This window comes from Centrocercus urophasianus, unplaced genomic scaffold (genome assembly GCF_019232065.1).
Source record: "Centrocercus urophasianus isolate 14NV4802_14NV808 unplaced genomic scaffold, USGS_Curo_1.0 seq_17, whole genome shotgun sequence".
Lineage (NCBI taxonomy): Eukaryota > Metazoa > Chordata > Aves > Galliformes > Phasianidae > Centrocercus > Centrocercus urophasianus.
This window is the reverse complement of record NW_024884722.1, coordinates 33,652,764-33,669,500: the sequence shown is the minus strand read 5'-3', so window position 1 is coordinate 33,669,500 and position 16,737 is coordinate 33,652,764. Positions and strand designations below refer to the sequence as shown.

The 16,737-nt window shown below is 40.5% G+C and overlaps 1 protein-coding gene across 3 annotated transcripts in view; it reads left to right on the top strand.

Annotated features, from left to right (window-relative positions):
• The window catches only part of PRKG1 (protein kinase cGMP-dependent 1), a 393,753-nt gene that overhangs the window by 356,126 nt on the left and 20,890 nt on the right, over window positions 1-16,737 (top strand). For all 3 annotated transcript variants that reach the window (XM_042818630.1, XM_042818631.1, XM_042818632.1), the window contains exon 10: window positions 7,544-7,640. In XM_042818630.1, the coding sequence (XP_042674564.1) occupies window positions 7,544-7,640 (97 nt within the window). The remainder of the gene's footprint in view (window positions 1-7,543; window positions 7,641-16,737) is intronic.

Sequence of the window (16,737 nt, the reverse complement as noted above, 5' to 3'; positions counted from 1 at the left end):
CAAGAGGATGGGTTCCTTCAACAGATGTATGGAAAACTGTAAAATTTGGTCTGCAGGGTTTTTTTTCTAATGAAGTTCTTCTGTGCATGTCCTGTGTTCAGATAAGGTCCCACTGCAGTGCTCATGCTTGTGCTAGGCAGAAGGCACAGAAACTAATGGGCATAATTTGTTTAAGAAGATATTACCAAGCTTTTGTCACATTTAGGAATTCAACAATATTAGCTTCAAAGTTAAGATTTTGTAAAGAGCTGGGGTGATGAGAAAGTCTTTATCAACTGTTGTAACTGACTGTATTTGAGTACATTCAATTACATTTCTCAGGGAAATTGGCCTCTGCGTGACAGAAAGTCTTTAAAACCCCATAATTCAAATCTCTTATTTGCTTAACTGTTGAAACAACTCACAATGAGCATAGCTTAATAAACACTGTGTTCACCTTGCAGAGTTCTAATTGAAAAGTAACGCACTTTTAAACAGGGGGAAGATCATTTCTCTGGTAGTTTATTAACTTTATGTTTTTAATTTCAGATCTCCTTCCCCTTCCAGAGGAAGTTAGAGATGCCATAGCTTTAATGTCTGTTTTAGCTGCAACTCAAACGCTCACTTTCTGTAAGAAAATCTAAACCAGGAGGTATGCTATTTCTCCTGATTTGAAAGTCATTAAAGGCAAGTACACTGCAAGTTCAAGTGCTGGTAGGTCAAAGAGAAACTCACAGCCCGGACATCATGAACTTGAAAAGAAAGACCACCTTTCTTTTCAATGCAATTGTCCATGCAGCTGCAGCTTCCAATTGCATGGTCGTCCCTAGCACGTTGCTTTTAAAAATCCAAATGAAATCTCTCTGATTTGGATTTTCACTCAAAGGTATAAGACAGAAAGAAGTGGTAGCAGCTAAATCAGGAATTAAAGCCACTGCACTGCTGACCACAGACAGGTGGTCTGGAAGAAGGAGACCTGAACTAAGGAGAAGATATATTACCATTATCATACTTTTTCCTTATATCTGCCTTTCTACAGGTGACTTGCCTCTGACGATTTGCTGCCCTCCACCAAGGAAGAGCAAGGAGGAAAATATTGTATTGATCTTCAGTCTTCAATTTTTTTCTAATTGCAAACAACATCGAAAAAGTAAAAGTTTTATTTCTACCTACATGTATCTATAGATATATGTAGATAGATCTACATCTCCAAGTATCCTTAGGCAGATAGTTATACAACTTCATGTATCTGTAGGTAGATGTCTTTTACTTTTTCAGATACCTTTTACTTTTTCAGAGTTGTTTGCAATTAGGAGAAAAAAAAAAAAAAGAAGAGTGGAAGATCAGTGTTTTTATTCCATGCTCTCACCTGATGGAGGGCAGTAAATCCTCAGCTGCAAGAAAATCCTCATCCTAACAGGTCAAAATCTGTGGATAACACCCATCCCTCCCAGGAATGGGTTAACATTAGGTTAGCAAATACTGTGCAGAAAGTAATTATGGACATACTAACCTGCCTCAGCCCTGTGTCTCTGTGAAAGAGCAGAAAGTCCCTTTTGGGGTTAGGATGATGGCACGTCAGTGCCCCTGGCTAATGTTGCTGCTGATGGAACAAGCTACAATCATTTGGTGCTGGTACTTTTATCCAACAGCTTGGTGTCTCTGATCAGTGTCTTCCTGCTTTCACTCTTCATAGAGATGTCCTGGTACAATTTTGTGATTATGTATTTGTGAATGAGCTAATAAATTGCAATAATGAGTTGGAGTTTGAAATGAATTCAGCTTTTCTGTAATGTTACGTGACCAACGGTAAAGTAGGTAAGAAGCCAGTCTTGTTCTTGCTATTTTTGTTCTTACTGATCACAAGACGTGTCTGAAAGGGACATTTGAAAGCAAAGAGGTGCTTTGCATGTCATGAGAGGGACAGACAACTGATGCAAGAGGAAGAAACACCAAACATAGATGTTCCCCGCACAGAGGGAAGGAGGGGATTCAGGAAATACTTATTCTCTGCTGGTGTTGCCTTGTAGTTTTGAGATGAGCATCTCCCTTTTGCCCACTGTAAGCCTGCTCTGCAGCTTGTGGGATCAGCCAGACTGCAGTTTGCCCACCAGGGTTCTAAGTTCATACCCTTGGTTTTGGGGTTTGTCCAAGGGCATCTCCCCACCCAAGCATGTGCTGACTCCAATGGAGCTGCATCTTGATCAGACTCTGGAACAGAAGTGTTTTGCAGAGGGGTGGGACTCTGAGATGAGGAGTGGCAGCACCATAAAGGGATAGAGATTTGCTCTCAATGCCTCTCCAGAATTTGCTTTCAGGCATTTCCAGGCTCTGGATCTTGCTGATTGTGTAAAATACAGTGTCGCTGTGCCATGCTTCTGTCTGTGGTTAATCCTCTGAGCCCCACACAAACAGGGCGTAACTGAAGGTAAGGATCACATGGAAACGCATGAGATGCTTCTTATTGCTCTTTCACCCATATGACCATTCATAGACCTCCTGTTCTACCAAATCACTCCAGAATGCCTGCTTTTTGAAACAATCATAGCAGGCAGACAAAGGTCTGGCCAGGGAGGGCTTGGGAGGTGTAGGACCATTTGCCACATCTACTCTCCCTCGCATGGCTTTCAGACACGAAGCCTCCTTGTTACATGAATCTGATCCATATCTTCTGCCACTCTTCATTCATGTTTGGAATTGCATCCCTCTTAATAGGATTAATCTCTCCAGAATTTTTTCCGTGACTTCAGGATAGTGGTCAGCCAAACAGCAGCTGGATGCCACAAGTAGTCCCAGGTTGGTTATTTTGCCAGTGCTAAAACGTGTATGTTCAGGAGTACAGAAAGAAATAGTGACAGCAGTGACAATTTGAGGCTTTTTGAGTTTTTGTCTTTCATAGAATCATAGAATCACAAGTGTAGCATCAGTTGAAGCAGAATGCTAGAAAGAAAGTAGCCATATTGCAAGAATGATGTGGAGATGCGCTGAGATAGAACTCTAATTTAGCAGACACCAAAGTACAGCTTGCTTTTGTGAGACTTTTTCCCCCACCCCACTTGTGGCTCTCAGGCTCACTGGACATGTGCTTTCTAGCAGGATGGAGCTGATCATTGCTATACAACCTTTGCAACTCAGGTTATTCAGGTCTTTGCAGAGATTCTGTATTTCTGTTTGCAAAAGAGCATTGCCTCTATGATGGGTGCTACAGAAACTGGACCAACAGAACTGAGTATAAGGCCAACAAAATAGCTGTTAAATGAACAAGTGTCTCAGTGAGGAAGGCTCCAAAATCCTGATTTTTATCCAACCAAAATTACTATGTTTGCTTATGGAGAAGCTGGTGGTTGGTTCCCATTTGGTTACAATTTACATCTAGCTGGCAGCACGCAGGTGGAGAGAAGCCAACTTTTATATCAAGATGACTGTTTGGTAACAGATGTCTAATGTTTCCCAACACATTTAGTTCATGTGATAGGAATCATGAGCTGGTTTAGTAAAGCTGAGCAGTTGGGTGATTACAAACCTTTGCACTCATCATTTTCTCCTCTATTCTTTTTAGCTGCCTAGTTATGATGCTTCTGTTTTGTTTTGTTTTGTTTATTTATACTTTTGGGAAAGAGAGCTTAAAATGTATTTTAAAGTAATCATTGTCCTGTGAAGCAATTGCTTATTTAAATGGTTGGAAATTTCCAGCAGTGCAGAAAGCCGCGTTTTCCTCTCCTGCTCTGCATAACAGGCACTGCCTGAAAGCTTCAGCTGTGGAATCAGTGCTGCTTTTTCAAAGTAAAGGACATGTGGGCAACGGTATTTACTCATGATCTGCCTGTGAACTCTGCTTTCTCACATGCCTGACCACACTGGAGATGAGCCAACATCAAGTCCTTTTAATCAGTGTAAGGGTATTTGTATTATTGGGAGAGAAATAGTGGTCCCACACCCCAGCTCTTCCATAGGAGATTGTCAGTTCTCATTGCAGACTATTGTTTGATTGAGATTTCAGTAGTTATCACTGTCATTCAGATTTGCAGGAAACCTTGCAGAAGAGCTTGGTGGACTTAGCATGATGCTCACATGTGACCTCACTGTGATCACTTCCTCCTCTCAGCTGTTCTCAATTCCCAGTGGGAAAGATACTTCTCCTGTTAACTGCAGGAGCAAACTGTGAGCCTTGGTCAGACTAGTTCATAGAGTAGGTTACAAAACACTGTTATGTTACACAGAAGAGCCCCATTAAGAGTGGGAGCTGATACCTTGCTCTTCCGAAAATCACAGCCTTAATTTTAAATGCTCTTTACTAAAGGAGAGCAGGCACTTGGCAAAGATACTGTGAAACACAGATTTTTTGTTATTCCTCGCTATTTGGATCATGTTCTGTTTTGGCAAGTTCTCCATATCTGGTTTTTTTTGTGTGTTTTTGTGTGTATGTGTGCAATTAATGTAGGAATTTAAATTAGGAATGTTTTCCATCACCAACTCATCCAGAGATCAAAAAAACATTTTTTTTTTCTCTCTGGCAAATTTCGAATTACCTTTATGTGGCTGATTATTTAGAATATTTAGAATGAGCCTTGCTCATTAGACTTCTGAGTACCAGATGGGAAGAGACATGGCATCTGCAAAGCAGTGCCCAGAGTGAATATGCCCTGACCTGACACACAGATATTTTTCCCACAAAATGCTGTGTTATTTCCCTATTGGCTTGCAGGTGTGGTCAGACCTTCTCTGCCATTCATCCTATCTCTATTATGTTCCCAGGGAATATGCCAAACATCCTCTGAATGTAGCAGATCTGAGCATATTCCTATAGACACACCAATGTTTTGGGGGAATTTCTGTATTTCTTTGCACTGCTCTCCCAGTGTAGGTTAAAATTAAAATATCCCTTATATGTTTTCCTAGATTTTTATAAAGGGCATGCCTCAAAGCCCTGGTAGTTTTTGTTTAGAGAGTGATGTGTTCAAATGAACAAAGTTGAAATATGACAGTTGAACACATATTCTAAGTTTTAGGATGTGGATTATGCTCTGCTGTGTCACTTACTTAATGACTTGAGGATATTCAAACTTGGAAACTAATTATTTAAGGGACTGAAGAGATTTACTCCTAAGCTTTCCATGACTGAAGTATGTCAGTCCAGTTTATTAGTCTCTAGGAGTTTGATTTGAAAGGGGACTTTGACCTTTGTTGCTGGGGATAAAACAGAATTCAGCTGTGACTGCCATTAGTAAGCGTGTGAAGGGCTTGCATGCTTGATTTCACACTTTTTTTTTCACGGTGTATTTTTTGAATTTCTTTTGTTTCCAAGACGCCTAGAAAACTGCGTCCAATTTGTTTTGTAGGCTTCATTGCCTTGGCATTTCCAGAGGAACTGGTGAAACTTGCAGGGACTGGAGCTAGCATCCTGCTTGCCCTGCCAGTACAGGGGCACATTTCACCTACTTTTGTCCTATAATGTCACATGATGTGTGTTGTGCATCATCTTCATATAGCCATTACTCAGGATAATTTTCCTCCTTCCTTCCTGTATTTGGAGACCCTAGCCCTTCTGATATGCTGCTGTTTTGCATGTGCCGTCTTCTCCTTGCTCAGCATTGAGCAATCCTCACGGCTTGTCCAGCAGAGAAGAGGGGATCGCTGGTTCCCTGCCTCCCTGAGCACGAAGGATGCTTTCCTCTAGCATTCCAAGCCTTGAGCAAATTTAACACTGCTTTTTGGACAAGTAGTTTTGCCTCAGTTGTTCTGCTGTTGAATGGAAATTTTCCAAGCTGAGATTTCATCTTTCTAGCAATTATAAATCATTAGAAGTATTTAACTGGTCAGGAAAGCAAAAGATACTCATACACTATCTGTACATTCATCATGAAAATTAGATCCGATCTCATTGCACTGCCACCCCTAAAATGATGTCTTTTGTGATTTAAAAGGGAACGTACCAATGTGTCTTTCACTCAGCAGTGCTTCATTCAGCTCTGGGTTTAGCACGCACGCACCTGATGATCAGAGTGAAGTGATCAATAAGCAGCCGTGGCACTCAAGGTTATCCCAAGTTCATAGCGGGCTGGGAGCTGATTACTTTCCAAAATCGGATGCGGTCAGGCTGCTGTGGTCACAGGAGCAAGGTCACTGAGGGGATCTGGTGACAGTATAAATAATAAAGCAGAGCTTATCTAGTTTGCTGACAGTACCCCACCCCCCAGGATAAAACTGTGCTTTATTGCATTGTTTTTCAGGCTTTTCTGTGTGATCTCTCACCTTCTGTGACACCTCTCTTCATTTTTCTCTTTTACCACAAATGTGTTTACCACTTTCTCCCCCAGTGCCATTTCAGATGTAAATAGAATAAAGAAGTTGTTTAGAAGGGAGTTAAGTCAGCAAATCAATGCCATCCCATTACTGAATTAGATCAGAGGCAGGCATGATGGATCAAATACATTAAAAAGACAGGTAGCTCATGGCTAACCCTATGATATTTTATCTTTGCTCTGGCGTTTATCATGCTCAAATGAAGCGTTTGGCTGAAACAGTGGATTACGACCTGTTTGTTAATTGCAAGATAATACGCTAAAGACAAACACCGAAAGCTGAATTTGTAAGCCCCTTTCCACCTTCCATGCCTCTCTTCATGATATCATCAGTGCTCTTTTCCCATACAAGTCTGTGTCACTGATAAGCCAAAGGTTGTACATGCCCGGGGACTCCTCCGGCAGCTGAATGTCAAACTTCATGGAGTGGGTGGATCATCCATTTCCCTTCCGAGCTTTTCTAAAAATACCACAAACCTTGACAAGGGGCTATTTTTGAGGAATCATATTCATGAGGATAGTCATGGGAAGCTTATTTTGGCAGGCTTGCATGTGTTGCATTTGCATGCTTCCCTAGTTAAGAACTTCGTGAACTTCAGTTACGAGCCAGTTGCACATGAGCTAAAGAGAGAGCATCTGGATTTTGGGACCTCTGGGCTGGAATTTCTACTCCAAGTTGAGCTTATAGGAGGAAAAGAAGTGAAGATATCCTTGTAGGAATGTTAATATGTGACTGAAGTCATTCATTTCAGGCATTTGCACACCAGCCCTCAGCTTATCGGATCTGATTTCATAAAACCTGGCTGTGATTTCTCTCCAGGGACCTTAATGATCTTGCCACTTTCAATAAACATTTATAGAAAGTACTGCCAGCCTGTGGATAAGAGAAACTCGTACAAGAGACTTTTCTTCCAAAAATACTCAAAAAAAAAAAAGCCAACCTTCTTTTTGCCAGAAGATCAATAGAAAATGTCAAAATGTAGTGTTTCTTGGGTAGCTGGAGCTGAATTACAATACCAGATATGTGCATTGTAGGCATGCAGTAGGTACGTTTGCTTCTCGCACTTTGCAAACTGTGCAAATTGGAGTTATGCTCTAATTGGGACCAGTGAAATGATGAGCGTGAATCAAACTCTAAGAGATAAGATGGAAATAAAGCAGGTAAAGACTGTTCCCCACTCTTGCCATGCGGGTACAGTATTGCGCAGTACTCATGTTTGCACCTCTAAGAAATTTCCATTTTTTCGCATAAAAAAATCCAGATATGAAGCCGAAGCTGCCTTCTTCGCCAACCTGAAACTGTCTGATTTCAACATCATTGACACCCTTGGAGTCGGAGGTTTCGGACGAGTTGAACTGGTAGGTAACCTTTTCTTCTCTGAACTGTGTGTGTCTGGAACCTGTATTGTGTTATGAGTGCTTTTTTTGCTCTTCATTATTACACCAGAATTCCTGGAAGAGAAGTATGTGACAGGATTCTGTGTTTTCTAATGGTTGAAGAATGCTGCATCATATTTCTGGGTAGATACAATTGAATGAACAAACAGTCTGCAGTAATTGTGAAAAATCTATATGCTCATTTTAGGAGAGAGGGATACTTTTCTCTCCAAGTGATCATACATTGAAGCAGAACTGTTTATGACATTGACTGCCATTTAACAAGAACCTGGTCATACATTTAACAAGTCATACAATGTTAAAATTGAAAGAGAAACCTAAAATCTTACGTAGCCGAAACTGAAATAATTGTTTGATGTTCCTCTGAGCAGTTTCTAATTGAGGTCTAGATGTAGATCTACAAAAGCTGTAGCTTCAATATCTGAACTGTAATAACAACTCATAGAAAAATGTTCTCTGCTGACTTTTAGTGGAAAGGCAAAAAACTGAGCTTGCTTTTTTGCTCTGCTTGGATTTAGATCTATCCAGTTCATTAAAGCAAAGTCTGAGCAAGAGGAGACCAGAAAGGCAGCCGCTATGTGCCCACTTGTAATCTAACATAAAAACAAAAATTTATTATAGAAAGAAGGAGCTTAGTTTACGTCAGCGTGCTAACCAAGGAGGAGTTTCTGATACTGAATGCCAGTACCGTGTGTTAGGATCTCCTGTAAGTTAGAGGCAGAAAAGTGAGCAGTTATTGCTACCATCACAAAATTCACTGGAAATCCTTGCTCTGCAATTGTATGGGAGCCTGAAGCACTTTTCAATGTTATGCCCTTAATGCTGAAATCTGGAAAACCTGCAAAATAAGTGTTTTGGTAATTACTCCTGATGTGATGGGTAAATTCTATGTTAAAAGTCCAACTCAGTCTTCTGTGTGATTAATTTCTAACTTTTCCTATTTGATTTTATGTAAAACAATGCAGAAGAGAGGACATCAGTGAGAGCTTTGATTTCTCCCTTTTTCCTTTATTCTGTGTTTATTGATTTAACATTAACAACTGTTTTTTGGAAGGCAGTGACCAGAGCTCATGCCCTTTCCCTGCTCCTTCTGTAGTCATCTGCTGCCGAGGCCACTTCAGAACAGGAGTTTAATTCAGGTTGCTCTGAACCTTCCTCCTGAAGGCCCTTCCACATCATAAAGCTCAGGAGATTTGTTTCCTAAGTTAGCAATACCATCAGCTTCTCAACCCCACTTAACCTGTAGCAAGGGACCCGATGCTGTGGGGCTTGTTCTGCAGCTTGGGAAGGAGCTTGCTAGGTTTATTTTCATTTCTAACTTTTATTTTGGAGGTGTATTGTCAAGCTTTGAGTACGTCAGAGGAGGATGCGTGAGGTTGTTATCACGAGGGGTTGCTCCAGGAACCCTAAAGCCACATAGATGTGAAAACTGGACTGTGTTATTGGTGGTCATGAGTCCTCTACCTTGGGCTACAGTCAGAATTAATTTGTAAGCTCTAAGATGCTGACAAAAAGTAAATAAGATGAATGTAATAATGAACATGTTGTCAATTCAACTTATCAAATCAGAATCTGGTGGAAATACTTACATTTTCAGATATTTCCAAATATCAGAAGCCCCCAAGAAGCCCTAACACCACCTACAAGATGGGAAAATGGGAGAAAAATTCCCATCACCTTTGTAGGAGTTTTTAAGGTTGAGTTAACCATCCCTTGGCCTTGCTCTTAGAAGCAGGGGAATGCTATTAGGTCATTTTCTGGGCAAATTACAAGTACACCAGTGAATCAGACAGAGCCTCCAGCCTTCTCATCAGCTTAAAGCACTTCCCTTATTGGTCTCCTGTTGTCACTTTGTTGGTAGCACTGAAGTTGCTCACACGGAGTGGTGACAGTTGTTCCCTGCATTGTGATCCTACCACTTGCAGGAGGAGAGGACAGAAATAGAAGAGTTTTCCTTTGGGAAAGGTGTTTTAGTATTCAAGAGAAAGGAGATGGGGAAGAGGGAGATGTGAAAGAATCGAAGGGCTTCTGTGCGTACTGCTCCTGTAGTGATGTGATAAAAACATACACTTAGTCACTAGGAGTGACAGCATGGAGAGAGAACCTTAGATTACAGTTAGTGAGATTTCGGTTACTCGGGAAAAAAGATGGATTACATCACTAAGCAGTCCTATCCTTCTGCTAAAGAGACTGTAGCTGTTCCTAATTAATAGTGAATTACACACAGAAGGATGAAAATACTGAAAAGCTTAACTTAATGCTCTGGATTTCATTATTTTTCTTCATTACCAAGAAAAGCTATTTTAATACTCTCTTGGTTTTAAAAAACTAATTGCCTTTCCAAATTACTGTTTCAGTGCTGACTACTGGAAAGTGAGGTCATCATGTTATCAAAGCAAGAAACTATTATTTTCATCAAAACTGAGCCTAGGATTGCCACCTCTCACAGTGTACATCTTTGTACAATTTTGTACACTTTGTGTACAGAAAATATTCTTTATGGCTCAAGACTATAAATGAACTCATGCTAAATGTAGTGCAGGACCTGACTCTTTTATTCCCTAAGTGTACTAGTGCACAGCACTGCTGGAATTTGTTCCTGAGAAACATTCCCATTTCTTGCACTTTTCAAGAGTAAAATTGATCGAATTAACCAAGTGCATTTTAGGGAAGAGGATTTTTGTAGTTCCACCTTGGCTGCTGTAGGCAAACCCCTGGGTATCTGCATAGCCTTGAAGCTGGTGGTGTCTGGCTGCAAGCTGGAATGTCTGGGCTTTGCTTTGCTGGCCAGGGCCAAACAGTGCACCCATTTGCCTGCGTTTTAGTGCTCAGGCGTGGTTTGTGTAAATAAGCTTTGGTATTCTGGGCACCACTGTGTATGCTGTCTGTCTTTAGAGTTCATCCCATCAATGAATTTATATGCTGGTACGTGTCTTTTAGGCCAGACAGCGTGTTATTTAAGCAATTTTCAATTATGTGGAGATGACACTCAGAAATATCTTTTCATCTTGATTTTATTCCTCTAATAGAAAGCTTATCCCTATGGTCTCTTGTGGTGGCCAGTCCTAGTAAGCACATATCTCCTGGAACCTTTTCTAGGTCATTTTACTTTCTGCATTTGCACTGCTGCTGTGTGTAGCTTTGCATTGCTGCTGTATGTGGCTGGCTAGGATTTTTAATGGCTATCTGATGCCTCTACAACATGCCTTGTCCTTACAGATTTTGTTCTGCACCTTCCTCTGCAGCTGGACTTTGCCACAGCTTCAGGCAGCTTTGAGAGCCTACAGCCTTGCCTGGGCTGCCTGGTGCCACATTCCTGGGGCAGCCCTCCTGCATTTCCATCCATAGCACAACAGAAGGGAAATAATAGGACTGGGATCCTTGGTTTTCATAGCACGGATTAACTGAGGGCATCCACTATTTTTTGCTACTTGTCTTCCGAGCACTGTATCAGCTGAATATCTTCTATGTTGACATCTGGACACCTCAATAACACACAATAGTAACGAATGAATTTATTGTCTCAGGTTTGTGTCCTGGAAAGCACCATGTTGCAGAGCATGGAGATGTAGGTCAGGTGTGCTCAGCCTTCATAAATCATCTCTCCTGGACTTTATTGCTCTTGTCTTTGTTCTTTAATTTCCTTTTAATGTAAGCCTTATATTTCTAATCATCTGTTCCACATCAGGAGTTTTGGATTTAAATCAAGATTATATTAGACAGCTGTGAAATAAATGTATGAGGGTGTCTGAATGTACGGGGTCAGAGTAATTATTGCTCGGAAATCAGTTCATGTAGGTGATGCTTGAGCACAGGTAGCCTAGGAATCAGCCCAGGCCTGCAGCCATGTCTTGCTTCTATTGATGTGCTCAGTTATTGCTTTGAGCAATCGCTCAGATGGAGGAAGGAGATTTTAAATTGCTCCTGTTATTACAAAATTGTACAAATCGTATGGTCCTTCCACACCCAATCACATGGGTCAGGGCATTCTGGAAGCAGTGGTGGAAACTGGCAGATTGAGGATGAGCCCAACAGTTAGCTCTGACTTGACAGACATTCAAATGTTGAGCGGTGTTGCAGAAGTCAGTGACGTTTCCAGCCCATATTTCAGGCTGGAAGGGACCTAAAGAGATTACCTCTAACCCGGTGGCAGAATCAAACACATCCAACCAGTCTCCAATAATATGACATTGAAAGTCTGTAGGAAATTAGGTTCCCAAAGCAAGTTATCCCAGTGCCTACCCATTCCTTGCTGCAAGAAAAGCCTCCCTGCCATTTAACACCTCCCAGCTGTAGCCAGCCTAAGTTGTTTTTATCTCAAGCAGACTCGGAGGCAGTTTCTTCTCTTTCCTTACCGTATGGTTGTATACATTTGATGATCTATCACATGAATACTGTCACATAAGACTGTTATCACTGAAATATTCTTCTTCAGGAAAAATAAGTTCTTCTTTTGAGTTTTACCAGTAATTCATGCTTTCTGGGGGAGCAGTCATCATGTTTACTCACTCCCCAGATGTTTTCCTCTCTTTTAGAAGTACCCCAAATTAAGTGCTTTTATCTAACATGGGCCTTCCCATGGTCAGGGAAAGCAAGACAGCTGCAACAAAATGCCTGTGCTGTGACTGAATTGTGTCCCTTTTATTTCAAGCCATCACTGCGATTTGTAAAATTTAAATTGAATTCCCTTGCTCTTCACTAAAGCACTTACCGTCCTCTCTGGTTTGGCTTTAGTATGTGCAAAGCTAATAATATTCTCCTTATTTTATTATCCAGGACATTAATGAAAGCAGTTAATGGTGCTGTATACTAGACAGATGCCTTTGAAGTCCTCCTCAGAACATCATATCATCTTAATGATGGACACTAAAAACTAAATTCCTTTATAGTAGAAATTGATAAAGACATATGCAGCACAAACAAGCTTTGATTTCTGCCAAATTTCACTAGTAGCATGTGAGACCTTTCTTAAATGGATAGCATGGCATTTTTCATTTTTATTTATGTTTTAAGAAAAAGCTAGCCACAGATGATGCAGTGCAATCAAATTTATTATAGCCTCTAGCTTTTTTTGTAAACAAAAGCTTTAGTGAATTAATTGGATGGCAAGGAAAAATACCCTATAATTGTCTTCCAATAGTTTGACAGATGCATAATTCAGACATTTATTAGTGGAAATTTCCAATTCTGTAGTTGTCGTTTCATTCTAGCTTATTATGAAGCTTCTCATTATGGAGATCAGTCTTCTCTTTGAGATCCTTGAAATATTAATTTTTTAATTGTTAAAAATCCTTTGGCCTCCTTCCTTTTGAAAGATTGGATATTTTGAGTGCAGTCAAGGTGAGAAAATTGATGTTTTAGTGAAGGATTTGAAGATCATGCATCTGAGCAAATCCCACATTCAGATGACAATGAAATTGTGGAGCTGAGAAAAATGCTGCCTTTGAATATTTGGCCAATTCTTCTTGACTATGTGCAAAGCGTTAATTTGAAACCTTTACATGATACTCGCAGATGGGAATAGAAGACAGCAAAGATTCTGTTTTTCTTTATTTTTACCTTAATTTTTAATTCTTTATGGATTCAAATAAAGCTGAGCAAGTGTTGCTTTGTAGATTGAAATATGTTTCAGTGCCCGCAGCAGGGAGGTTGGAACCAGATGATCTTTGAGGTCCCTTCCAACCCAAGCCATTCTATGATTTTGTATTCTCGGAGCTTGTCTGTTAAATAGAATGGATGCTGACAAGGGCAGGAAAAATAAGGTGCTATTTTTGCCCATCAAACAGCATCAGGGTCCTCATGAGGTTTCAAGCTGTTAAGTTGAAGGCTTGGGCTCAGGCTGAAGATAGGAGTAAGACACAGAAATAGGTGCCATTTTGCAGACAAAGCCAAACTCAGGAGTGTGGCCAAAATCATGCACGGCGTTGGAGGCTTTAGGTCTTTTCCAGAAACTACAGTAGTGAATGCTTCCATTAGATTTAACACATTTTAGCTATACAACCCTCCTTCTGATATTTACTTTTTATTGAAATGATTTTATGCATGAAACAGTTTACATTCCTCACAGGTTTTCAGCCTTTTCCTTCTAGACATTTTTGAAAAATAATATTTACCTCTGGGGTTTAGAGAAAGGCACCGATTTTAATCTGTTTCCCAATGTCCTTGCTTATAAAAAATTTAATTGTACATGTTGTCAAGCACTGAATAGCAATTTTCCATACAGGGATCAAAACTTAGAGTTACAGATTTTGTGTTTACTTATGTGTACTCATAGAGTATAATTCTGCAATTTGTTTTCCCAAGGAGTCCCATAGCACTCAGACTGTGCTGTGTGGTGGGATGTGGTAGTGATTTACCAAGCGGTTGGATCGAGATGTTTTCAAAGCAAATGAGGACACCAGCATGGACAGTTTCCACTCTGCTGCCTGTTTATAATTCATTCTTGATTCAGCCTTCAAAATTTGGTGTATCCCTAAAACTTATTTTTCACATTTTTTGATTTTTTGTTTATCTTGAGATCATTTGTTTAAGTCTCTGGTCTTATCCAGTGCAACCACTGTGGCTGTTCACACATGGACCCCAAAAAACACATTGCTGTTTTTAGAGCAGGTGAACTTATCCCACCTCTTCTTCCAACAGCTGTGAGCATGGAGCTAACCAAAAATTTGTCGTGTGACATGATGCACGAGATGGGAAGGATATAAGAAGAAGCACAGGGTAGCATGCTTGTTATGATTTGGTGATGCATGCTACGGTTTCTCTCTAGGCCTTAGGTCAGGAGAGCAGCTAAATCCTGCCTAAAGGAGATGCGCAAAGTGTCTTCTTAATGGAGACATCTGAAATACTTTGAAGCATAAATATGCACAAGATATTTCCCCAGTTCCCTATCAACAAGAAATAAAAAATAAAAGCAAGTTGTAAAGCAACGAGTATTATTATGAGGAAGTCTGTTTCATCCGGAGAGAACATAAACATATTTAATACTTATAACAGGCTGTACTCTTCTGCTAAGGGGAAGAGCGTCCACTTGGTTGGTGCAGCAGCTCAGCTGTTGGGATTAGGGGATCTCAGTTTGCCTTCTCCTTAGCCTATGTGCAGCCCAAGTGCTGCACTCAGCAACAGCTGCTGCTATTTTTGTTGGTTCAGATGCATCTATCTGGAAAATAAAGGACCATGTACATGCCTAGCAAGCAAAAGCATTTGCACTTCAACTCCCAAGCTGTGACACAAAGATACTCACATTTCATGGTAGCACTGATTTCTACATTCCTCCCAAATATTGCTCACACGCTGCAACTATCAAAAGTCCTATGGGAAAGTTCCTAAGTACCATCTTTGTTGGTATCAAGGTATCACTGTGCCCACAGGGGGTGTTGAGCAGCAGACGGCAGCAACAAGAACTTGCCTGTGAGTGGTGTGTAGAAGATTTCAAGAAAAGGCTGTGGCCAGCTCCTGAAGAATCACTGTTGCTGAGCATTCAGGAAAAGCCACATCTCCAGAGTAAAATAAATATTTTTACTCAGAAAAACTCTGCTCACTGTATGTTCTCATTTAGCTAGGAGCCAGGCCAGCTGCCCTGAGGATTAGCAGAACACTCTGAAGCTTATGAGCAAAGTTTTTGTGATCCTAGTGTCCAGAAACTGAAAAAGTCCATGTTCAAATACACCCATTCTGTCTGTTAGAATCTGGGGATTTTTCAGTGTGACTTTAATTTTAGCTGCAAAAATGAAGGAAGGATTAAGTGTGTTCAGGCCCGCTTTCATGTACATGAGTCTGTTGTTCTTTCATGTCTTTCATGGCTTTAAGTGTCTGGACAAGAGTATTACAGAGGACGACATCTGTAGCAGCTCTGTAGGGAAAATGCACAGTCGTAGGGCGTCGTGGAAAACCCACAGCCAAGTAAGAACTGCAACCCAGAGGCACAACATCTGCAATAAAGGGGAATTCGAGAGATTCTTTATGGTCTACTCCTCCAAGGAGATCATACAGGAATAGAAGACAGGGTAGTCAAAATAGTACATCCTCAGTCTACGTCCCTTCCAACTCGAGCCTTTCTATGATTATATGATAAAAGGCAGGAGTCTGATTGTTCCCATGTAGCTTTCCCAGTTAGTACCTACAGAATAGTGCAGCCATTCTGTGGCTCCAAATCTGACTGTGATATCCCATCTATCCCATCGCTGCAACACTTGGGCCAAATATATTGCAAAATATGTATGCATGTATTTATCTTATACATATAGGCAAAATATCTATGTATGCAAAATAAAAACAACTATGTCTTTTTTATTATATTTTGCTTCAAAACTGGACTCATTTAGTTATAGACAAGATTTCTGCTGTTATTTTTGTCACTGAGATGCAGATCATTTCCTGCATAAGAATCCTACAAAATGACCTGTTCCAATCAATTTTCCTCTCCTGTCTCTAGATTTGTACATCACTTCTTCATCGTGGCGTTTGGCTTTATTTAACCATGCTCTTTATTGAATTTTCTTGTCTTTTGAAGAGGTAATATATTCCCATTCAACAAATGAAAAGGTTTATGTCTCCCTCCAGAGATTCATTTCTAACACAGGGCAAGATGTCACACAGATTCACCATACAGGAGTCCCACTGGGACCTCAGTAGCACCTATAGGTTTACAAGCATTCAGTATTCTGGGGATTTTTGCACCAAATAGGATAGAGGTTTGCTGTTCAGCCTGCTTCTTTTTTTTTTTTTTTTTCCCCCACCGTTTCAGTAAAACAGACAACTTCAATTTTATCAGTGAATGTGGACCTTTACACTGGCAAACAGTGCCCTAACCATTTACTGCATTGCATCTCCCAGAGAGATCATTCTGGAGAATTTTGCACTGGTGAAAAGGCAATGAGTATTCAAAGACAGAGTGAGAAGTGGAGTGAAAACCTGAGAGAAGGGGGCAGAAATTCTTTCTGCTTGCAAAAAAAGCAGATAAAGATAGAGGCTGATGATTACTCTGTGTCAACCATTTCAACAAAGAATGATTGAAACTGAAGGCTCCAGCAGGTCTCCACCAAATCAATAGTCCTGGGGC